This window comes from Macaca thibetana, chromosome 1 (assembly GCF_024542745.1).
Source record: "Macaca thibetana thibetana isolate TM-01 chromosome 1, ASM2454274v1, whole genome shotgun sequence".
NCBI lineage: Eukaryota > Metazoa > Chordata > Mammalia > Primates > Cercopithecidae > Macaca > Macaca thibetana.
This window is the reverse complement of record NC_065578.1, coordinates 170,189,665-170,216,358: the sequence shown is the minus strand read 5'-3', so window position 1 is coordinate 170,216,358 and position 26,694 is coordinate 170,189,665. Positions and strand designations below refer to the sequence as shown.

Here is a 26,694-nt window from a genome sequence, read left to right as displayed (position 1 = left end):
TTACAATTTATACTTATTAACACATTCTTTCAAAATCAAGACACCTTAAAGATATATAATATATGCCCAATGCTAAACTAGGCAGTGAGGCTACAGCAAAAAAATATTATCAAACATTTCTATAATCTAAGGACTTCGAATCTGTAATCCATTATTTTAGGATTTTAAGAAGTAGAAAAAATTCTTGTGGTTACTAGGTTTTTTGATGTCAATAATAATTTACACTGTCCATGATATATTAAAGCTCATTTTGTATGTGTGTGTGAGAAGAAAAGTTACAATGTACAAGGGTATGAGAATATTGTCTTCAAGTTTTAAAATGAGTTTAGTGCCATCAAGTGGTTATGCTATACATAGTACAAAATTAATAAAAAACAGAAAAAAAAATTTTAAAGTGCATAGCCATTCATTCATTCGTTCAAATAATACTTACTGAGCAACTACTATGTGCCGGACATTGTAATAAATGCTGAATAGTGAATAAGAAAGATGTGGTCCTTGTCCTCATAAATCTCACATAAAAATAATCTTATATATAGTCAAATAAAGTTCTATTTGAAAGAACTTTAACTCATGTCACAAAAAATCTATTGCAGTATGAACTATTTAGGTAGTTCTCAACTTTAAAAATCTTTAGCTTATCCTAAGTGTCCTACTTTAACTCTCGCTTTTAAGATATTTTAAAATAAAGCAGTAGAGTTCAATAGAAATGAGGCTAGAGCACAGGGTCTCAAGGAGGACTGACCCAGAACCTTAAGAGTTTGGTTTGCATTCCTTTGCCAGGATATATAGTCTTTAGTTAATCAGGACACTTCTACTCCCTATTTCTTACACACAATCCAATTCACACATTCATGATGACAACCTGATACTGAAGGCATTTGATTTTGTAATCCCCAGACTAGAGAATAATTTCTTTTCAAAGCTTATACAAAAGAAGAGTAGATGTCTGGAGGGATAATACAAAAATAGCTTAAAGTACTGCCTATATAGATTATAGTCAATCAAAAAACAAGCAAGGAGAAAGGATTCCCTATTTAATAAATTATGTTGGGAAAGCTGGCTAGCCACATGCAGAAAACTGAAACTGGACCCCTTCCTTACACCATATACAAAAATTAACTCAAGACGGATTAAAATTTTAAGAGCAAGACCTAAAACCATAAAAACCCTAGAAGAAAACCTAGGCAATACCATTCAGGACATAGGCATGGGCAGACTTCATGACTAAAACACCAAAAGGAATTGCAGCAAAAAACAAAATTGACAAATGGGGATCCAACTAAACTGAAGAGCTTCTGCATAGCAAAAGAAACTATCATTGGAGTGAATGGGCAACCTACAGAATGGAAGAAAATTTTTGCAATCTATCCATCTGAAAAAGGGCTAATATCCAGAATATACAAGGAACTTAAACAAATGTAGAAGAAAAAAACAACCCCATCAGAAAGTGGACGAAGTATATGAACAGACACTTTTCAAAAGAAGACATTTATGTGGCCAACAAATATATGAAAGAAAGCTCATCATCACTGGTCATTAGAGACATGCAAATCAAAACCACAATGAGATACCATCTCACGCCAGTTAGAATGGTGATCATTTAAAAAGTCAGGAAACAACAGATACTGCAGAGGATGTGGAGAAATAGGAAAGCTTTTACATTGTTGGTGGGAGTGTAAATTACTTCAACCATTGTGGAAGACAGTGTGGCAATTCCTCAAGGATCTGGAACTAGAAATACCATTTGACTCACCAATCCCATTACTGGGTATATACCCAAAGCATTACAAATCATTACTATAAAGACACATGCACACATATGTTTATTGCAGCACTATTCACAATAGTAAAGACTTGGAACCAACCCAAATGTCCATCAATGTTAGACCACTTACATACCATGGACTACTATGCAGCCATAAAAAAGGATGAGTTCATGTCCTTTGTGGGGACCTGGAGGAAGCTGGAAACCATCATTCTCAGTAAACTAACACAGGAATTCTCACTAAACTAACACAGGAATAGAAAACCAAACACTGCATGTTCTCACTCGTAAGTGGGAGTTGAACACTGAGAACCACTGAGTGCGAACCACTCAGTAAGAACATTGAGGAATAGAAAACCAAACACCGCATGTTCTCACTCGTAAGTGGGAGTTGAACAATGAGAACATATGGGCACAGGGAGGCGGGTGGGGGGCTAGGGGAGGGATAGCATTAGGAGAAATACCTAATGTAGATGATGGGTTGATGAGTGCAGTAAACCACCATGGCACATGTATACCTGTGTAACAAACCTGCACATTCTGCACATGTATCCCAGAACTTAAAGTATACAAAATATATATATTAAGTTAAACACAAAAAAATTATTGTCAATCTTGAGTCATAGCTACTGCAATATAAATTCATAAATTTTTAATTTTTTTAATAGTCAAGGAAAAAGTTTGAGATTGTAACAGTAGCTTTCCCACAAGAAAGTGATACTGAAAAAAAATATAAATGTTTTGCTCATGAAGACTCTATAAAGAAAGATACACAGAAAAAAGGGATGAACACCAGAAAAATAAAATAGTAAAGGAAAAAATCATTTTATACTGGAGTATCAGAGAACGTTTTTTTACAAATGTGAAATTTTAAAAGGGGTTTGAAAGCTTGGTAGGAGCCAGAGAATAGAGAAGTAAATTCATTTTAAAAAGTGAGAACAGTTTGAACAAAAGAACAAATTAAGATGTTTGATGTGCTTGTTGTTCAAGAGACAATGAGCACATTGGTCATTTGTACTAGTGTGGTTATAGTCACAGTGGGGGTTATTCTTTACCTTGTTAAGTCACTGGCCTTGAGGAATTAGGAGTTTACCCAAAGAGTAAGACATTTTGAATACAGAAATAAAATAATCAAAACAGTGGTTCAGAAAGATTCAGTTTAAGTCAATTTACAGGAAGGACTGAAGGTGGCAAAAAGGAGAAACAAGATTAGCCAGGTTCCTACCCTAATAAAAGTATGAAATAATAAAGAGTGGTAGGCTAATATAATACATAAAACCACTATCACACAAACATGCAAGTGAGAAATCTAGGAATGAGAAATATAACTGAAAATAAAATAAGATTAAAAACAAAAGACTATTAATAACCACCATATGAAATGATTTTGAAAATTTAAGCTGAAATGAAGAAATCTTTTTAAAAAATACATCTTACCAGAACAAACTCAAGAAGAAATAAAGAACCACAATAGTCCCTTACCTATTGAACTGAAGCAGTATTTTAAAACATTCTCACAAAGAAAATACCAGGCCTACATGGATATACAGGTCAATTCTACAAAAATTTTGAAGAAATATATCACCTTAATTTTATACGAATTCTTCAAGACAATAAAAATAAGAGAAAATTCCAACTCATTTCATGAAGCCAGGATAACCTTAATACTAAAACGACTCAAAGCCATTACTCAAGAGGAAAAATTAAGATACATTTCATTCAAAAATTTAAATGCAAAAACTAAACAGAATACTACTACATTTAACCCAACAGTACATAAAAAGAGAATACACCCTGACCAAGTGGGCTTATCCCAGGTTTGGAAGAATAATTTAATATTAGAAAAATCCAAACATAATTAAATGCATTAACCTATAACAGGAAGAAAATACAGAAGATCATCTCAATAGAGGCAGAAAAAGGAATTGAAAAAATTTAATATACTTTCATAATAAACACGCTAATTAATAACAGAACATTAAAAATAAAAAAGCTGGAGTAAACATCATCCTAAATGGAGAAATGGTAAAAGGCATTCCCTTTTAAGTTGCAAATGGTTTTACTGGAGGGTCTTAGCCAGGAACTAAGACAAGAAAAATAAATTAGAGTCAAAAGGATTATAAAGGAGGAAATAAAACTAACATTATTTATACCTCATATGGTCATTTTGATAAAAACACACCCACTCAAGAAAAAAAACAAATTATTAGTGATAATAGAAAAGTTTAGTAGGATGGCTAAATATAATATTAATAGATGAAAGTGAATTGCCTGTCTTTATGGCAAAGGCAACAACCTAAAAAAATAAAACTACCCAAAGAAAACTACTCTAAGTCATATAATAATCAAACTCTCAAAAGTTAAAGACAAAGAGAGGATCCTAAAGGCAGTAAGGTAAAAATAAGCAAACAAAATATAAAGGTGCTTCAATTCATCTAGCAACGGGGTTCTCAACAGAAACCATATAGGCCAGGAGGGAGTGGGATAAAATTTTCAAATTCTAAAAGAAAAAAAAAAGGCCACTCAAGAATACTCTCTCCAGCAAAGCTATCCTTCAAATATGAAGGAGAAGTAAAGTCTTTCCCATACAAAAGCTGAGAGAAGTGGACACAAGACCTGTCTTACAAGAAATGCTAAGGGCAGTTCTTCAATCTGAACAGAAAAAAACACTAATGTGCAAAACCAAAACATTTTAAGGTCTAAAATCCACTGGTAAAAGTAAATATACAAACAAACTCAGAATAATATTGTCACTGTGGTATGCAGTCTGCTCATAACTCTGGCATAAAGCCCAAAAGACAAATAATAATACCAATATTATTTGTATATTGCTGAAACAGACAATATAAGAAATATGCATATTGACAAAACAGAAAGTCAAAATATAGGGGGTAAAAAGTTAAAGCATAGAGTTTTTTACTTTGCTTCTATTCTTCTCTTTATAATCTAAGTTGTTGTCTCTTTATAATAACATGTTATATGTATATATTTTGTAAGCTTCATGGTAAGTGCAATGCAAAAACCTGTAATAGATTCACTAAAAATAAAAAAATAACAAATTAAAACATACTACCTGAGAAAATTTCTTAACAACAAAGGAAGACTGTAAGAAAGGAAGAGACCAATTACAAAACAACCAGAAAACAAGCAACAAAATGGCAGTAATCAGTCCTCACTTATCAATAATAACACTGAATGTAAACGGGCTCAATTCTTCAATTAAAAGGCATAGAGTCTCTCAGTTCATAAGGATATAAAACCCCACAATATGGTGCCTACAAATAGTCCACTTCACCTATAAAGACATATAGACCAAAAGGGAAAGGGTGGAAGAAGATATTCCGTGCAACTGGAAACCAAAAAAAAAACAAAAACAAAAAAACAAAAAAAAAACAGGAGTACCTATCCTTGTATCAGATAAAACAGACTACAAATCAAAGACTATAAAAACAAACAGAGAAGGTCACTACATAATGATAAAGGGGTCAATCTAGCAAGAGAATATAACTATTATAAATATGTATACATGTAACACCTGAGTTCCCAAGTGTATAAAGCAAGTGTTTATAGATCTAAAGCAAATACTATCTACTCTGACAGATCATGCAGACAGAAAACCAAAAAATAAACATCAGAATTTAACTACAAACTAAACCAAATAAACCTAACTGACATTTACAGAACGTTTCACCCAGCTGCTGCAAAATACACATTATTTTCATTATTTTCATCAGCATATGGATATCCAGCATATATCCAGGATAGACCGTGTTAGTCCACAAAACAAGTCTCAATAAATCACTGAATGGTATGATTTATAGTAAAAAAAAAAAAAAATACCAAGTTTCTTTTCAGACCACGATGGAATAAAACTAGGAATCAATACAAGAAACCTTGGAAAATACACAAACAGATAGAGATTAAATAACATGCTACTGTATAATGAATAGGCCAATAAAGAAAATAAGAAAAAATTTTAAAAATGCATTGAAACAAATAAAAATGGAAATACAGCATACCAAAATCTGTGAGACACGGCAAAAGCATACTAAGAGGGAAATTCATAGCAAAAATATCAAAAAAGTAGAAAGACTCCAAATAAACCAATTAATTATATACCCCAAGGAACTAGAAAAGCAGGAACAAACCAAACCCAAAATTATTAGAAGGAAAGAAATAATAAAGATCAGAGCAGATATCAATGAAATCGAGACTTAAAAAAACAATATTAAGATCAAGGAAATGGAAAATTTTCAGGAAAGGTAAACAAAATTGACACACCTTTACCCAGGCTAAGAAAAAAGAAAGATGATCCAAATACATAAAATCAGAAACAAAACAGGACACATAACATCTGAGACCACAGAAATACAAAGAAGAATTAGAAACTATTATGAACAGCTATATACAAAAAAATTTGGAAAACCTACAAATGGATAAATTCCTAGACACACACAACCTACCAAGACTGAACCAGGAAGGGATAAAAAATCTCAACAAACTAATAAGTAATGAGATCAGAGTCATAATTAAAAGTAAAGCAAAGCCCAGGACTTGACAACTTCATTACTAAATTCTACCCAACATTTAAAGAATGAATGCTAATTTTACTCAAACTCTTCAAAAAAATTGAAGAAGGAGGAATGCTTTCAAACCCATTCTACAAAACCAGCATTATTCTGATACCAAAACCAGGCAAGGCCACAACAAAAAAACTACAGATCAATATCACTGATGATAACAGATGCAAAAATCTTCAACTGAATAGTAACAAACCAAATTAAATAGTAACAAACCAAATTCGATAGTACCACATTAAAAAGATCATTTACCATGATTAAGTAAGAGTCATCCAGGGATGCAAGATGCTTCAGTATATGCTAATCAAGAAATGTGATACCAAGAAAAAAACTACCCAATTATTTCAACAGTTGCTGAAAAAAGCATTTGATAAAATTTAACATCCCTTTATGACAAAAACCCTCAATACACTGGATATGGAAGGTACATACCTCAATACAATAAAAGCCATATAAAACAGATTCACAGCTAATATCATACCAAAAAAAAAAAAAAAAGAAAGTCTTAGGCCAGGTGTGGTGGCTCACACCTGTAATCCTAACACTTTGGAAAGCTGTGGCAGGTGGATCACGAGGTCAGGAGATCGAGACCATCCTGGCTAACACGGTGAAACCCTGTCTCCACTCAAAATACAAAAAATTAGCTGGGTGTAGTGGCGGACACCTATAGTCCCAGCTACTCAGGAGGCTAAGGCAGGAGAATGGCACGAACCAGCAAGGCAGAGCTTGCAGTGAGCTGAGATCGTGCCACTGCAGTTCAGCCTGGGTGACAGAGCAAGACTCCATCTCAAAAAAAAAAAAAAAAAAAAAAAAAAAGGAAGTCTTTTCTTTAAGATCAGGAACAAGACAAGGATGATCATTTTTACCATTTTATTCAACATAATACTCCAAGTCCTGCCTAGAGCAACCAGGCAAGAGAAGGAAATAAAGGGCATCCAAACTGGAAAGGAAGAAGTCAAATTAGCACTATTGATAGCTGACATAATCTTAGAAAAATCTAAAGACCACCAAAAAACTCTTGGAACTGATAAAAAAGTTCAGTAAAGTTGCAGGATATAACCAAGCACAGTAGCTCACACCTGTAATCCCAGCACTTTGGGAGGCTGAGGCAGGAGGAATGCTTGAGCCTAGGAGTTTAAGACCAGCTGGGCAACATAATGAGACCCTGTCTCTACAGAAAATTCTAAAAATTAGCCACGTGTGCTAGTGAACACTTGTAGTCCTAGCTACTCAGGAGGCTGAGGCAGGAGGATTGCTTGAGCCCAGGAGCACGCGGTTATAGTGAGCTATGACTGTGCTACTTTACTCCAGCCTGAATGACAGAGCAAGACCCTGTCTCAAAAACAAAAAAGTTGCAGGACATAAAGTCAGCATACAAAAATCAGCTGCTATCATATATACCAACAGTGAATCTGAAAAAGAAATTAAGAAAAAAAAATCCTATTTAAAAGACCTACAAAGAATATAAAATAGGCCAGGTGCAGTGGCTCAAGCCTATAATCCCAGTACTTTGGGAGCCCAAGGCAGGCAGATCACTTGAGGCCAGGAGTTTGAGATCAACCTGGCCAATATGGCAACATCCTGTCTCTACTAAAAATACAGAAATTAGCCTGGCATGTGGCACATGCCTGTAATCCCAGCTACTCAGGAGGCTGAGGCACGAGAATAGCTTGAACTTGGGAGGTGAGGCGGAGATGAGCCAAGATTGTGTCACTACACTCCAGCGTGGGTGATTGAGTGAGACTATGTCTCAAAAAAAAAGAAGAATATAAAATACCTAGGAATCAATTTAACCTAAGAAGTACAAGATCTACACAAGGACAAGTATAAAGTACTAATGAAGAGTTTACCAAAAACTGGATATTCCATGCCCATGAACTGGAAGAATTAATATTGTTAAAATGACAATTCTACTGAAAGCAATGGACAGATTCAATGCACTCCCTATCAAAATACCAATGGCATTCTTCACAGAAACAGAAAAAGCAATTCCAAAATTTATACGGAACACAAAAGACCCAGGATGGCCAAAGCAATCCTGAGCAAAAAGAACAAAATTGGAAGAATCACATTATCTGACTTCAAAATAGACTACAAAGCTGTAATAACCAAATCAACAGGATTGCAGCATAAATAGACACATAGACCAATGGAACAGAATAGAGAATCCAGATATAAATCCATGCATTTACAGATAAATCATTTTCAACAAAGATGCCAAGAATATACAATAGAGAAAGGGTAGCCTCTCCTATAAATGGTTCTGGGAAAACTGGATAACCATTGCAGAAAAAACAAACTAGATCCCACTACCCCACCATACACAAAAATCAAATCAAAGTGGATTAAAGACTTAAATATAAGACTTGAAACTATGAAACTACTACAAGAAAGCACTGGGGAAAATTTCCAGGACATTGGTTGGGGCAAAAAATTTTTAGTAAGACCTCAAAAAAACACAAACAACAAAATCAAAAATAAATGAATAGGATTATATCAAACTAAGAAGCTTCTGCATAACAAAGGAACCAATCAACAAAGTAAAGAGACAACCCACAGAACAGGAGAAAATATTTGCAAACTACCCATTTTACAAGGGATTAACAACCAGGATATATAAGAAGCTCAAGCAACTCAATAGGAAAATATTAAAAAATCAGATTTAAAAATGGGCAGAAAATCTGAATAGACATTTCCCAAAAGACATACAAATGGCCAGCAGGTATATAAAAAAATGCTCGGCCGGGCGCGGTGGCTCAAGCCTGTAATCCCAGCACTTTGGGAGGCCGAGACGGGTGGATCACGAGGTCAGGAGATCGAGACCATCCTGGCTAACACAGTGAAACCCCGTCTCTACTAAAAAATACAAAAAAACTAGCCGGGCGAGGTGGCGGGCGCCTGTAGTCCCAGCTACTCGGGAGGCTGAGGCAGGAGAATGGCCTGAACCCGGGAGGCGGAGCTTGCAGTGAGCTGAGATCCGGCCACTGCACTCCAGCAAGGGGGACAGAGTGAGACTCCGTCTCAAAAAAAAAAAAAAAAAAAAAAAAAAAGCTCAACAGCATTAATCATCAGAGCAATGTAAATCAAAACCACAACGTTATCATCTCACCCAAGTTAAAATGGCTTTTAACAAAAAGGGAATGACAGGTTAAGTGGTGAGGATGTGGAGAAAGGGGAACCCTCATAAACACTACTGGTAGAAATGTAAATTAGTACAGCTACCATGGAAAACTGTCTGGAGGTTATTAAAAACTAAAAAGAGAACTACTGTATAATCCAGCAATCCACTACTAGGTATACAGATCCAAAAGAAGGGAAATAAATATATCAAAGAGATATCTGCACTCCTATGTTTTTATTATGGCACTATTAGTAATAGCCAAAATATATAATCAACTTAAGTGTCCATCAATGGATGAATGGATAAAGAAAATGTAGCATATATATACACACACACACACATATATATACACACACACACACAATGTGAGATTATTCAGCCATAAAAAAGAATGAAATCCTGTTATTTGGAGCAATATGGAAATGGAGGTCATTACGTTAAATGAAATAAGCCAAGCACAGAAAGACAAATATCTCATGTTCTCACTCACATGTGAAAGCTAAAACAGCGAATCTTCAGGATAGAAAGTAGACTGATGGTTGCCAGAGGCTGGGAGGGTGGGGTGGTGAAGGGGATGAAGGGAGTTTGATTAATGGGTACAAATATACAGTTTGATAGAAGAAAGAAGACCTAGTGTTTGACAAATCAGTAGGGTGCCCATTGTTTACAATAATCTATCATATATTTCAAAATAGCTATAAGAGGATAATTTGAATGCTTCTAGCATAAAGACAAATATTTAAGGGATTGATATCCCAATTACACTAATTTGATCTTTATAAATTATATGAATGTATTAAATTATCACATGTATCCCCAAAATATGTACATCTACTATGTATCAACAAATTTTTTTTTAAAAAAAAAGCACAATTAACCCCACTGAAAAATAACATAAACAAGAATTTCACAGAGGAAATACATATTGGCCACTAAGCATATGAAGAGCATTTCAACATGATTAGATCAGGGAGACATAAGCCAAGACAAAAATGAAGTAGCATTTTGGAACCAATTAGCTGACAAAAATTTAAAAGCCTAGCAATGCCACGTGTTGTAATATGTGGCTTTGTAACAACTCTTACATATTGCCAGTGGAAGTGCAAATTTGAACAGCTACTTCAGAAAACGTTTGGATATTTCCTCCAAAAGTTGCACATTTACATATTAGATGAAATAGTCATTCTACTTCTAGGTATATACCAGGAGAAACTTGCACATGTACAAAAAATGTTTACAGCAACACAATTCACAGTAACTCAAACTGAAAACCCAAAGAACAAACTACAGAAGAGTAAGTAAACTGTAGCATGTTAGTGCAGTTGGTATCATACAGCATGCAAAATAAATTAACTATCATAATAAACTTACAGATGTATCTTAACAATATAATATTAAGTGAAAAAAGTAGGCTAGGCATAATGGTTCACATCTGTAATCCCAGTATTCTGTGAGGGCAAAGGTGGGAGAATCATTTGATTCTAGGAGTTAGAGACCAGCCTGGGTAACAAAATGAGATTCTGTCTCTACAAAAAATATAAAAAATTAGCAGGGCATAGTGGTGTGCATTCGTAATACCAGCTATTCAGAAGGCTAAAGAACGAGGTTGAGGCTACAATGAGCTGTGATCACACCATTGCACTCCAGCCTGGGTGACAGAGCAAGATCCTGTCTCCAAAAACAAACAAACAAACAAAAAACACTCCCAAAATTTATATAGAGCACGATACTTTTATCAAGTTAAAATTTTATTTACAAACACCTTTTTCAGGATTACAAAAAATATACATAAAAAGGAAATGGTAAACAGAATTCAACATAAGGGTTACTTACACTGGATGGAGAGAGGGAAGATGAGAAGTACATTGAATGATGGGTGGGACAGAAGGAAATCACATAGATAAAGTTTATTTTGGTGGTAGGTTCTTAGGTACTTACTTTGTTTCTTAAAATAATCAAATAAATAAAAGGAGATGGTGAGTAAACCAATCATATATATGTGTTATTAACCAAGGATTCTTATAATCCCATTCTGGGTACCTTAAGAGTAACTTTTTAGGAAAAAAGAAAAACAGCCATCATCATAATGTCTTCCTCCTCTGTCCTCACATCTAATCTATCACACATTAAAGGCGCTAATAGTTGATCTCTAAATATTATCCAAATCTATTCACATCTCTCTTTACTTCCAGTTTTTTGTTTACTATCACATGGACTTCTGCAAAAGCCTCCTAACTTACATCTACTCATGTCCTACACTACTTCTCAAATGTAATCCCAACACTGGAGCCAAAATGGCCTCTTCTAAATGAAAATCTGTTCATGACACTCACTTCAGTAACTTTCTATTACTCTAAAGATACAAACAAAAGTCTCAATCACAGCCTAAAATGCCCTGTAAAATCTGACCTCTGTCTGCATCTGTAGGCTAGAGTATATAAATTTTATCTAGGCTCATGACCACCTGGAATGAAGACAACTTTCTTAGTGTCTTCTACTGCTAACTCAAATGACTGAGTTTTGGCCAGAGACAAGTATGCATGTGACATGGGCAAATTCTATAAAAGGGAAGGGAGTGTGCTTTCCCCTTCCTCCTGTCTGAATACAGAATTGAGAAAGAATGGCTGAAGCTCCAGAGATCATCTTGGACCATGAGATAACCTTTGGAACAGAAAACATACACAAAGGAGCAAAACAAAAGTGCCTCGAGCCTTGACAGCTCTTAAATATTACTTTAAAAAAAACAAAACTATTTCTTATATTGTTTCTCTATGCCTATGCCTAACTGTACCTAATCCTGGCTAACATTATTTCCTGTTCTGCTTCATATCACATGACATCTCCCCTTTGCTGTGCACAGTTCAGCTACATTGGTCTTCCAGTACCTTTTACTAGTCTTATTCACTTTTGCTATAAAGCTATAATTAATCTGGAATGATCCTAAACCTCTCTCCCCTAGTTAATACCTACTTAACCTTTAGATTTCAGCTGAACTGTCACTTACTCAGAGAGGCTTTCTCTCTGACAAGGTGAAGTCCCACTTTTATGAATATAGTAAAGAAATTAACCTTGCCCAACGAGAGGTCAGGGCTTTGCCCTTGGTTTCTGCGAGATGAGCTCTAAGTCCTTGAAAAGTCATGCCTAAGAGTGTCTTTGTTTACCTGGGAGCTTTGGGCCACAATGATAGTCTAACAATGTGACTTGGGTGGGGGGGCCGTATTGGGTCAAGATTATCAGCTCAACCTCCTGTGGGGCTGGAGACTAAGGTCAGCCACATGGGTGGCCAACCAGGTCTATGTGACCAAGGCCCAATAAAAACTTTGGACACCAAGAATCGGATGAGGTTCCCTGGATGGCAATACTCTGCATATTGTCACACAGCATTGCCAGAATAGTGAGCACTGTCTGTGACACTACTGGGAGAAGACAACTGGAAGCTCTGCACATGGAACTTTCCTGAACTCTGCCCCACGTGGCTCTTCACTTGGCTAATTTAAATCTACATTCTTTTGTTGTAGTAAGCCATAATCACAAGTACAGCAGCTTTCAGTGACATCTATGAGTCTTCTAACCAATTATAGAACCTGAGGATGATCTGGGGACCCCCCCATCACAAGGCTGCAATGCTGTCAGAAGTGAAGGTGGTCCTGAGGATCCCGAACTCTACGGTTAGTGTTCAAAGTGAGGGTAGTTTCGTGGACAGTTCCTAAACTTCGTAATATAGTTCTCATTTCACTCCATTCAGCACTTAGCATCATTGTAATTTTATATTTAATTGATTAATATCAGTTGCTTCCACTAAACTTTAAGCATATTTGAGGGCAGGAATCATGGCACTTTTTCATTCTCGAAGCACCACAGTATCTGGCACATTGTAGGTATTCAATCATTCTTTTCTGAAAGACTGAACAGATGGAGTCACACAAATTCAGTACTACTGCAGCATGATTTTAAGCAAGTAAATCACACCTCAGCTCTCTCATCAGTGAAATAACAAGACTACAATATTTTGTGGAGGGAGAACAGTTATCAAAATTTCATTTCGGGATCCTTATATACAAATTGCGATTACTAGGATATATTTCTTTCCTCAATATTTTATTAACCAACGATACACAGACACACAGACACACAACCCCCTTGAATTAGAGTATATGATCAGCACAAAATACCTCTCTATATTGAGGTAATCCCATTATAAATGCCATTTAGTTAATCTGTATAACCTTATCAAATAAATATGATTTCATTAAATTTTTTCAAATTTCTGAAAATACTCCAGACATCCTGGATTGGAAATTATTACTGTTAAGTCCTTGAAACCTAAAATCAACTATTACATATTCATGTAATATATATTATAACTCTCCTAGCATAGGCTTATAGGAGGCATATACTAAAAAGACTGACAGATATTAAGAGGGAATTACTGACCTGTCAATTTAATATGAACTATTAGCAAAATAAAGTACCAACAATGATACGGGGAATCACTAATCTGACACTTTCATAAACACAACTGGAATAATACAAATAAAACACTGTAAGAGAAAAATGTAACACAGAACTAAAAAATATCAAGGGACTCCAGAAATTATAAAGTCAGACTCTACTATCATTTTTTTCTTTGTGTATAGAGTACCTTCTTATACCTTAAAAATAGCTAGGTCTCCATAAATCAGACATCATTAGTATCCCAGTGTTAGTAAATTCTAGCACTCTTTAACAATAATATTCTTAGAGATGAACAGTTTGGTCTGCATTTATTGGATACCTATCATGTACCAAGGACTGAATATAAAAACAAAATCCCTAACTCCCAGTTTTACAGTTTAGTGTGGAAGAAACACAATTAATTAATTTACTGATACAGTTTGTAAATTTGTCCCTGCCCAAACCTCATGGTGAAATGTAATCCCCAATGCTGAAGGTAGGGCCTGGTGGGAGGTGTTTGGATCAAGGGGATAGATCCCTTATGAATGGCTTAAGCCATCCCCTTGGTGTTAAGTGAGTTCTTGCTCAAAATCTGATCATTTAAAAGTGTGTCCCCCATTCTCTCTTTCTCTCTCGCTCCAGCTCAGCCATGTGAGATGTCTGTTCCTTCTTTGCCTACCACCGTGAGTAAAAGCTTCCTGAGGCCTCCCAAGAAGCTGACCAGATGCCACCACCAGGCTTCCTATAAAGCCTGGAGAACTCTAGGTCAATTAAACCTTTTCTTTATAAATAACCCAGTCTCTGGTATTTCTTTATAGCAATATAAGAATAACCTAACACAAATATACACAAACATACATGGGAAAAAAACCTGTAAAAATATAAATTGTTTTCAGTAGTTATGTCTAAAGCAGAGATTACAAGACACTTTTATTTTCTACAGCATCTATTTTATAATGTTTACAATTTTTATAATGGCATATATACTTATATACATTGAAAAAATAACAACATTTTTAAAAAGGAGAAAAATCACCTGACAGACTTTTAAACTCATCTGCCCCCTAGCTTTTCTCTACTACCTAGATCTTAAAATTCACAAACAATTGTAGATTTAAAATTATAGTTACTATATATATAATGATACATAAGTACAAAAATATTATATAAATGGACTAGTTGGACTTTTTGTTTTGTTTCTGAGACAGGTCTTGCTCTGCTCTCCAGGCTGGCGTGCAATGGCATGACCATAGCTTACTGCAGCCTCAACCTCCTGGGCTCAAGCTAGTCTGGACAGTCTCCAGACTAGCTAAGACTTGGTAGGCGTGTGTTACCAAGTCTGGTTAACTTTTTACTTTTTTTAGAGACAGGGTTGCCTATATTGCCCAGCCTGGTCTCAAACTCCTGGACTCAAGTGATCCTCCCATCTCAGCCTTCCAAAATGATAGGATTACAAACATGAGCCACCATGCCCGACCAGATTATTTAGATTAGGGAAATAATTGGAAACTCAAAATGTTGACTACTAAAAGATTAATCAAATTATAGGATATCTATATCAAGAACACTAAAGGAGGCAGTGCTGTGATAAGGTTAATAGTACAGACTTCAGAGCCACAGTGCCTGGGTTTGCACCCTAGCTCTGCCACTGACTAGCTACATAACATGATCAAGTTTCTTATCTTCTCTAGGACTTGGTTTCTACATCTGTAAAATGATGAGGAAACTGCAAAACCAGATAATTGTTGTAAGGGATCAGATTAATAATTTTAAATATTAAATATATTTAAATATAATAATTTATTTATAGAATATATAAATAATAATATAAATTTTTATATAAATTTATAATTTAAAATATATAAAAGTACTTAGTAAACCTTCAATAAATGTTAACCCATATTTATTACGTGTATTGAAATGAAACAAAGTCAAACTTTCATTACTAAGTAAAAAAAAACTCAAAATATTTTGCATAATAATCCAATTTTAGCAAACAAAATTGTAAGGAAAACATGTTAACATATGAATAGAAAACGTGGGAGGAAGTATGACATATAAAATCACAAACCTGGGTTTTATACTTGGGATTTGAGTTCTAGATCTACTAAATATTATCTGTGTGATCTCAGGCAAATAATTTTTCTAGGCCTCAATTTCTTCATTTGTGAAATAAAGACAACCTCATGGGGTTGCTGCAAAGATTAAATAATATACCTAAATTACAATATCTGGTACACAACAAGAGCAGTAAATGTTGCCTACTATTGTTGTATTATTACTATTATTATTATTATAGTTGTTGAGCATGCCTCTCTTGTCAACTATTATATATGTAGTATCTAAAACAATGCCTAGCAAAGTAGGTGCTCAATGATTACTTGTTGATTAAATGGATGAGTCAAACTGTTAAATGGTTAGTAGAGATGGGTGTGGGATTACAAGGATATTCATGTTCATCACTATGTATTTCTGTAATGTTAAGTTCTGCTATCAGAAAAAAAACCAAATGATACATTTTTAACTACACTATAAAAAAACCCTATTTTCCTTAAAGTAAAAGCAAGAAGTTCTAATTTCTCTAAGAATGCTCAATTCAAAAAAGTCAGGGGAAAATGGAAAGCAGCAATAAAATAAAAGAAAAAGGAAAACAAGCTACTTTAAGCAAAGGCTTTATCTCAAGGGCAGTAATGAGAATAAGCAGTTTTATTTTCCACCTTTCCAAAGGTTATTCAGATTATTCTAAGCAATTTTTTGGGTCTCAGAAACAAGTGCAATTTTCAAACAAATGCAATCAAAGTATTATCTATGGCTCTCTAAGAATCCCTAAGACCCTTTTCAAGGAGTTTGTGAGCTCAATATGGTTTCCACCGTAATTCTAAGATAGTTTTAACCTTTTCCTCTTCTTTTCCATCTGCACTGTTGGCACAAAAGCAACAGTGTGTAAAACTGCTGGTATTTTAGCATGAATCTAGGCAATGACATTAAACTATTTCACTGACATACATAAGAGTTTCAAAAAAAAGAAAGAAAACAAGAGCAAGTTTTACTAAAAAAAAGTCTTTGACAAAGCAGTAAAACTTATTTTTATCAAACTTTGACCTTGGAGTACAAGTCTTTAATATTCTGTGGAATGAAATAGGAAGTACAAATAAAGAACTACTGCTGTATACCAAAATATGCTAGTTATCTTGAAGAAAGTACTTCAGCAATTGATTTGTAAGCTAAATTGTTAGCTTTTTTCCTTGGAACATCATTTTTGCTTGAAAGAACAAATGAGAGACAAATGTGGTTTTCCAGACAAGGATATCTGGCAGATATTTTCTTAAAAATGAGTTAAATCAGTCTGTGGCTTTGTGAACAAACACCTAATAGTATTTGTTGTTGTTGATAAAATTTGAATTTTCAAGTGCAAATTTAAAAATTAGAATTTTGTAAAACTTAGATCTGCCACTGTGAGCTTAAAAGGTTTGCCGTAGGTAACTTAACTTCTCTGATAACATCATATCTAATGTGTCAACACTTAGACATTCACAAATCAGTAAATGTACAATGTTACAAAATCATACAGGAATAAAAGATCCATTTGAAGGGGTCCAAAGGATTTGACCATAACAAAGTACAAATTTTACATTACAACTAACCTTTGAGAAAGCAATACTTTTAAAGTTTTGACATATTGTCAAAGAATATCATATTTACCTGAAAAATACAATATTTCTCCTTTTCCAACTACACATATGTGTGAGACAGAACTTTTTTCATTGATTTCAACCAAAAGCAAAACAAAACAAAAACACTGCAACAGATTGAATGAAGAAGTATGCAGGATCCAGCTGTGGTATTAAGGCAGACATTTAAAAGATTTGCAAAAATGTAAAACAATGCAATCTTCTAGCTAACTTTTTTGGCTAACTATAGTTATTTTTTCATGAAAAAATGTGATTATATTAACATATAACAAGTTTATTATTACTTCAAATCTATTCATAGTTCTTATTTTCTTTTTTTTTTTTTGAGACAGGGTCAAGATCTGTTGCCCAGGCTGGAGTGTAGTGGTGTGAACATAGCTCACTCAGCCTCCATATCCTGGGCTCATGCAGTCCTCCCACCTCAGCCTCCCAAGTAGCTGGGACCACAGGCATGCCACCACCATGCCCAGCTAATTTATTTTTTTGTTTTTGTTTTACAGAGATGGGTCTCTTCATGTTTCCCAGGCTGGTGTCAAATTCCTGGGCTCGGCCGGTCACGGTGGCTCACGCCTGTAATCCTAGCACTTTGGGAGGCCAAGGCAGGTGGATCACCTGAGAGATCAGGAGTTTGAGACCAGCCTGGCCAACATGGTGAAACCCCGTCTCTCCAAAAATACAAAATAGCCTGGTGTGGTGGCGTGTGCCTGTAATCCTAGCTTCTTGGGAAGCTGAGGCAGGAGGACTGCTTGAACCTGGGAGGTGGAGGCTGCAGCGAGCCTTACACCACTGCACTCAAGCCTGGGCGACAGAGCAAGACTCCATCTCAGAAAAAGAAAAAACAAATTCCTGGGCTCAAGGGATCCTCCTGCCTTGGCCTCCCAAAGTGCTGGGATTACAGTTATAAGCCACCATGCCTGGCCTAAATATTAATAAAATGTTTTGGTTTTAATGTCTAATATGGCAAATATTGATAGATAATCCTAGAAACAAAAGCTCTTTTGGGATGTCAATAATTTTTAAGAGTGTAAGTGGAGATGTCAATAATTTTTAAGAGTGTAAGAGTTTGAGGACTACTATACTAGTAGCAAATAGTAGTAAACTAGAGTCTTGTTTATAAAAAGGGTTGCTCTTGAGACTTTTCAGAGTATCCAAGGACCATACCTGCTTAGCAAAAAATATCGTGTCAAGTCGGGAGTCCTGAACCACAGAGCCTGCTGGTTCTTCTCCTGGCTGCCACTTGAAAAGAAAAATTAACCCATGAACTGGCCTACAAAACAAAATACAAATTAGTGACAAACCCTGCTCCTTTCATAATACATTGTTAATCTATAAAATGTTGGCAGTTATTTAACAAATATAATGCAAATGAAGTAAATATGGGAAATTTTAAAAGATCACTATTGCCATTCATAGTCACTGGACTGTTGCCTTAGAAGACGCTAATACAAGTTAAAATTATATCAGTTAAAATAAAATTATAGTGAAAGGTTTACTTTCAAATCTGTAGACTATTCATTTCTACCCAATATCGCCTCAATTAAAAAATAAGAATATGGTAAAACCAGAAGCTGGCTGAACTCCAAAATATATAAAGTTCATGTAACATGTTTATAGATAAACGGCTGATAGCATATATTCTCTATATTAAATATAGGAAGTAACCTTCATATACTATTGGATTCATGAAAAATCCTCATATTGCAGTATGAATTGATGCTACCATCTCATACATAATGAAATCATCCACTTTCCTAAAGAAACTGTTTTTGAGCACAAAACATTAAATCACTACTTTGAAATTCCTTCTAGTCTATCTATCACAACTGCCTCCCACCCCACAAAAAAACTTTTCCTGTCCTCAGGGCTGGGCGTGGTGTCTCAAGCCTGTAATTCCAGCACTTTGGGAGGCTAAGGTGGGCAGATTACTTGAGGCCAGGAGTTTGAGACCAGCCTGGACAACATAGTGAAACCACATCTCTACTAAAAAAACAAAAACAAAACAAAGCAAAGAAATTAGCCAGGCGTGGCAAAGCGTGCCTGTAATCCCAGCTACTTGGGAGGCTGAGGCAGAAAAATCACTTGAACCCAGGCGGCAGAGGTTGCAGTGAGCTGAGATCACACCACTGCACTCCAACATAGGTGACAGAGTGAGACAGTTTAAAACAAACAAACAAACAAACAAAAAAACCCCCAAACTTCCCCCTTTTTATTTGATTCAATTTTATTTTAGACACGGGGTCTCACTATGTTGCCGGGGCTGGACTTGAGCTCCTGGGCTCAAGTGATCTCCCCGCCTCAACGTCCTGAGTAGCTACAACTACAAGCATACGCCACCATGCCTGGCTCCTATCTTTTTAAAGACAGTTCAAATGATGCATTTTTAATTCACCTTCCCTGATGTTAGCCACAAATGATCTCATTTCATCTAAAGTGATTGCTCTTTTAAGGGGAGAAGAAAGGTAGGAAGAAGAAAACTACCTATCTCCTTCTTACTATTAACAACAGTTGGCATATCCCTAAGTTCCTATTTTCCCTTTTAAAAGATTATTCCTTGACCCCATTCCAAGACTCCAAGTCTCCCAGCAGTGAAAATTCTTTTAGCCCTCCATTTGCAGACACAGGGTCAATGTTTGAGGGCATGGTGGTCAGGGGTAAGGAGAAGTTAAGAGAGGTGATTCTGGTCAGAAAGACAGGGGAAGGATAAAAGCTGTTTCTGGCATCAACATTTGGAACTTTAAATATAACCTTCCCAAGAGGCAATGTGATAGTGTGTAGGCAAGTTCTGGATTATTATAAATATACATTATGTATTAAATATGCTTTAGTACACTGACCTATTGTTCTTGCTTTTTATGTTAAATGTGTTCCATGTTCTAACACTATTGATATATGACTGAATTTTGTAAAAAAAAAAAAAAAAAAAAATCAGCCAACCAGTACTTTGTGGATATGGAACTACAGAGACTTAGGTTTGACTCCCTTGCAAGTTACCTATCAGCCTCAGGTTCTTGGTTATAAAAAGAGAATAATAATATCTATCTCACAGGATTGAACAGACTTAAAGGACATAATGTATTAAACCTAGAGTAATCCAAGTAAAATAAACAAACAAATCTGAATATCCTTTAAGTTTGCTAAAGAATATACATATTATTAACGCAACTAAAATTATACTTACTTTAATTTTTCAAAATTCTCAGGCTCTAAACTCCATATTTCTTCTACTTGGGCTCCTCGGCAACCTGAAATAATAAATTATTTTCTTCAGTAAACAGAATAATTCATTTTTTCTTTCAACATGAAATAAAATATTAACTAAAGGAAATGCAAGACATGACAAAACAAAATGGTAAAACCAACAAAGCTCACAGCCAAATCTCATTACTTCCTTTAATATATCCCAATTATTTATAGTGGGAGTATATTTATAATTTAAAGCATTTCAAGAGTTTATTTTCATTGAATTACCACTCTATGACGGTTCCTTCTCTCTCTCTCAATCTCTGGCTCCTCTATCCACTCTTTTCACTCAACTGTTCCATCTCTCCAGCTCTGTCTTTAGCCCTGTATTATTATTATTTTTTTCTTACTGTATACTTTTTTTTCTGGGAAAGTAAATAACTACCACTTAAGAGTAACTTTCAAATACATCTCTACTTCTGATCCTTATCCTGAATTCCAACTGTATATTTTCAACTACTTCAGAGTCACGTCTCCTTCTCCCCTCCCAAATGTCCTTCTAGGACAGCAGTTCTCAACTAGGGTGGTTTTGCTCCCCAGGGAACATTTGGCAATGATAGGCTTTTTTTTTTTAATTGTCATTATTTTCACTGGTGTGGGGGGTAGGGGACATGCTACTAGCATCTATTTGGTAGAGGCCAGGGATGCTGATAGATATCCTGCATTGCACAGGACAACCCCTGACAACCTTGAAAAAGAACACGATTTCTTTGAGCCTCAACTTTTGCCATGCATATATAAAACAAGGATATTTACCTGCTTCTTCCAAGGTACAAAATTTTTGCGAGGTATGTAAGATTATCAAACAGTAAACACCAAGAATCATTTAATACAGACTCCCCAATAATATATATTAAATAAAAAGTTGAGAAGGGGGGAAGGTTTTAAAACGGTATTTACCAAATATCTTTTGTGTGCCAAGCATGCTACCAGGCCCTGGCAAGGACAGAAATTAATATTGTCACAATACTTAAAAAGTCACAATCTGGTAGGAGACAAGCACATGCAATGCAAAAACTATATAGTATGCATAAATTACATATGAAGCATACATAGAACATGTTCTGGAAGTTCGGAGGTAAGAGAGATTATTACTACCTGTACTGGTTACAAAAAAAAAAAAAAAAAAAACTGTCATGGATAAATGAACTAGGTCTTTTAAAAAATGATCATATGATTTGTCATCTAAACCAGAACACTGCTCCAAAGCGAAAGGGGATGCTAACGTTAAAATGCTTTGAAATATTTATTTATTAACTAACACATCTGCATTATACCGATGGGTCTATAAAATCATTCAATTCAGAAACAAATTTCAAAAATAACTGTCTTAAAAATCAACGTGGAGCCCCAAGGAAAACGCTCGTGGAGTTCTCCCAAACTGTTGTCAATGTGTTAAATTTCACTGACTGCTAGGTATGCTATCTTCCAACAGACAGTTTTGACAATTTGTCATTCCCCTAACCTTACCGATAAATCTATCAGAAGCAGCAAGAATGGCCCCAGCTTCTGCACCTCTGCAAAAAAACACTCCCATATGTCTTCCACAACCCCACTCTCAGTCATTCCATGGTACAGATAAACTCCATTTGGCTGATGATGTGACCAAATAGGAAAAACTGGATTGACAGCACTCAGGTAGTCTCTCCTTAAACAAATACTATACCCAATTATTTTAACTAAAGTGGGAGCCCTAAATTGCAGGCACTGTTACCTTGTACCCCTAAACTTAGCTGGTACCATTTTAGGAGCCGTAACAATTGTAAGCAACACTTGCTTACAGGGGCACCATGTGCACCCCTAGACTTCTTGTGTGAAAGCCAGGCATTATCTCTCTCCTCAAAACAAGGTGAAATGTACCTTAGGAGCAGTCATAATAGAGCTTCATGTTAAGGAAACACCGTGTTGGACCCAAAAGTCATTCAAATCAGCCCTAACTCATGGGTCAGAGTTGTTATAGATGATGGAATTACTCTTCTTCCTTGCATGACAAGGTAGAGTCTGCAAAATCACTTATATATCTTGCTGTCCCGGGATTAATGCTTTGAGCCAAGAGGAAATGTCAATACAAAAATCCAAGAAAGTCATCTGGTTTTTTACTGTAAACATTATAAAGACACAAATTAAACAGATTTGGCACCAACCCTGTTGGTCAGATCATATTGAGCAGAATGGCTGAGGGAATGGCTATTTGGTGTAGAAAGAAGGCTGGATATTGTTGGAAGAATTGTCTTCCAATGGGTTTCTCCTGTTTCTGCACATCTTCTGCAAGGAATTACCAGCTTTGCTCTGGACCATCTTTTCAAGGATGTTCATACAGTAACAGAGTTGGAAGACAGAGATAGCACCTTTTTTTGAGGCAGAGGGAAGGCGGATTTGCTGCTCAGGATAATAAAGATAATGTGTCCCTAAAGGCAAAAGTTGAGCAGGTTTGCTAGCAGCTTCCTTGTAAGATTAGTTCTCTATCTCAGAGTTCCTCAGCTGTAATACAGCCTCACTACTTGTGCAGCATCTACCAGAGCCCACCTCCATCCTCATGGACTCGGAGGAAATGGGAACCAATGTGAAAATGAATCTCCTGTTGCCTACTATGCTATGAGTAATACAACCCTTATCTCTAAACCAAAAGTTGTCTGCTAGCATCTATGAAACTGGCAAGCCAACTTATTTGCTGGCAAGCAGGATAAAATCTAACACTTCATAATTCTTAATAGATGTTAGATTTTGTCAAACGCCTTTTCCATCTATTGACATAATCATATTTTTGATTTTTGATTTTTTTGGCTTATTAATATAGTACATTATATTGATTTTTAAATGTTAAACCAATCCTAAATTCCTGGTAAATTCCTGGGGTAAATCCCACTTAGTCATGATGTATTGTCCACTGAATGAAGTATTAAATTCAATTTCGTAAAATGGTTTAAAATTTGTACATTTAAGTTAATGATGGATATAGGTCTGTAATTTTCTTTTCTAGTAATATCTTTGTCTGGTTTGGTGTCAGGATAATGCTGGTCCTCAGAAAATGAATTGGGAAGCATTCCTTTCTCTCCAATTAGTTTGGAAGAGTTTGTATAGAATTGGTATTATTTATATTATTAAATATTTGATAGAATTTACCAGTGAATCCACCTTGGCTAGAATTTCTTTGTGGGAAAATTTTAAACTACAATTTCCATTTCTTTAATAAATACAGGGCATATACTGGTTATCTATTTCTTAAGTGAACACTGGTAATTTGTGTCTTTAAAGGAATTTGTACATTTCATCTAAATTGTCAAATTTATTGGCATAAAATTGTTCATATTATTTTTAGTATCTGTAGCATCTGTAGTGCTGTCACCTCTCTCATTCCTACACTGAAATACAGGAACATTTCTTTTTTCTGATCAGTCTGGCTACAGCAATTCTATTGATCTTCCCCAAAAAACAGCTCTTAGTTTCATGTATTTTCTCCATTTTTTTTCTCTTTTCTGTTCCACTAATTTCAACTCCGATTTTTATTATTTCCTGTCATCTGCTTACTTTAGGTTTAGTGTGCTCTCGTCTTCTACTTTCTTATAATAAAATGAAAGCTGGGGTCATTGGTTTGTTGTAAGAAAAATGAATCCAGTCCCCATTACTCTATCTTGACAGTAACCAAATGTTTATAACTTCTGTTTTTATTAACAGACCATCACGGTTTGTTTTGGCACACATTTGTTATTATGTATGGACCATACCAATTAAAAGTACAGTTCTGCTCCGCCAGTTTCTTAATTTAAAGATACTACATTCCACCAAACTGTATTTACATACTTACTGCATCTACAATTTATTTCCCTTTCAATGATGGAACTTTTGAAATGAATTTATGACAGCATTCACAATACAGATATTTCATTTTTGAAAGACTCAACAGCCAAAAGCTTTTTAAAATGTATAAATTGAGTGAAAAAAATGAAAATGATGGAAATAATTGGAATAAATTGATTTTCTCTTTGAAGCATCCGATGGTGACATAAAACTACCATCATTTAACTTTTTGCAGGTTCTTCTGCTAATGAAGCCAATTTATTAATAGTTACTGCTTTTTCATATGTGCATGTACAGAAGAATTTATATATCATTCTTTCATGCATGATCTCCAATTTTTCTGCACATATGAAATTGAAGGAGTAAACAAACTACCTAGTACAACATTTCTGAAAGTTAACTTTAACATATTGTTAAGGTTTTGAGGGTGAAATATATGGCTAAATCTGCAGACATGTGAAACTCAGTGTCTGTCCAAATCTGAATCCATTTTCTTGTCCATCAAGCCTGCTTTTCACTTGTAATTGTGTTTCACCAGCCACCCAGGCTAGAAACCAGGGAGTTATTTTTGCCTCTTTTTTTCCCCCAACGTCTAGTAAGCAGTCCTTTTGATTTTTTTTTCTCTCATGTAGGAGTAATATACTACCACTCAACCTCTACTGTAAGGTTGGCAGCCCTGAGAAGTCCTTTTTTAATTTAGCATGTTATGGATGTATTTCTGCTCCCAAAGGAATAAAGAGCAGACATTTCCACATGCAACTGCTGATTTAAATATAGTAAACTTATGGAATCTAACTCCTCCTTCCTAACCCACTAGTTTAGCCAGTCATCTCGGACTCCAACCATTTTAAGAGATGTCTAGCTTCCCTCACTTTATTCCAACCTGTCCTGCACACTTACAAGCACAATAAACCTTAATTATGAATGTCATTTCAGCATTAAAATATATTTGATAGGTAAATTCCCAGTCACTACAGGGTAATTCAACCTATACAACATGGGATACAATCTGGCCTCGGTTTATCTTTTTAGTTTCAGATGCAAATAAATATTCCTCCAGTCTGTTACATTACGTTCTAGTCACTTTGCTAGCTGTTCGCTAAGCCATATACTTTAACATCACTACTGTTTATGTTTTTCCTTCTGCCTGTGCTCCTCCACGACCTGTGTACTTTATAACATTTTGTACATACTCTAATACAGCAATTAACACACCATATTATAGTCTATCAATTCTTCAAAACAGCAGTTATGGTTTATTCACACGGAAATTTTCCAATCCTTGGCTGGGCGCAGAGGCTCACGCCTGTAATCTCAGCACTTTGGGAGGCCGAGTCGGGTGGATCACGAGGTCAGGAGCTCGAGACCAGCGTGGCCAGCATGGTGAAACCCTGTCTCTACTAAAAATAGAAAAAAATTACTCGGCCTGGTGGCGCGTGCCTGTAATCCCAGCTACTCGGGAGGCTGAGGTAGAAAAATCGCTTGACCCGGAGAGACGGAGTTTGCAGTGAGCCAAGATCGCGCCACTGCACTCCAGCCTGGGCGACAGAGCGAGACTCTGTCTCAAAAAAAAAGAAAAGAAAAGAAAATTTCCCAATCCTTACCACTGTGCCTGAGATACAGATGAACAACATATGCTTGATAAATGACATTCCAAATATTAAGCTATGTACAATAGGCAGTATCTCCATCAACGTTTGTTATCCCGCGTGAAAGTTTTAACATCGTAGAATCAATAATACTTGGGAAATGTAACAGATAAAAACGTACTGTCCAAAGAAGAGACTAAAGATAAACAGGGAATGATAAAAAGTCAAATGTGCTGATTATTTAGGACGGAAGGCACTAAACACAGCCAGAGAGAAACTGTGAGGAAAGCATGTGGCCTCTAGTCTAGAACACTAGCTCAAGAAAACTCACTTCACCGGAAGACAGAAATGAGCAGAGAGCGGAACCAGTGAAGTGGCCTTTCAGGCCCACGCAGTCGGCGTGTGTGGACGTCCCGAAGAGCTATTCACACATTCAGGGCGTTCTGCTTTGAGTAACCAGAATCTCGAGTTC

At 35.6% G+C, this 26,694-nt stretch overlaps 1 protein-coding gene and 1 non-coding gene across 16 annotated transcripts in view; both read right to left on the bottom strand.

The window, feature by feature from the left end:
• UCHL5 (ubiquitin C-terminal hydrolase L5) overlaps positions 1–26,694 on the bottom strand; it is a 53,678-nt gene that overhangs the window by 25,659 nt on the left and 1,325 nt on the right. For all 15 annotated transcript variants that reach the window (XM_050782853.1, XM_050782864.1, XM_050782897.1 and 12 more), the window contains exons 2-3: positions 20,774–20,837; positions 18,757–18,862 (exon numbers count right to left, since the gene is read on the bottom strand). In XM_050782853.1, coding sequence (XP_050638810.1) covers positions 18,757–18,862; positions 20,774–20,837 — 170 coding nt within the window. The remainder of the gene's footprint in view (positions 1–18,756; positions 18,863–20,773; positions 20,838–26,694) is intronic.
• LOC126945765 (small nucleolar RNA U109) lies at positions 25,258–25,392 on the bottom strand. Its single transcript, XR_007722543.1, has one exon. It is a non-coding gene; the product is annotated as a small nucleolar RNA U109 (small nucleolar RNA).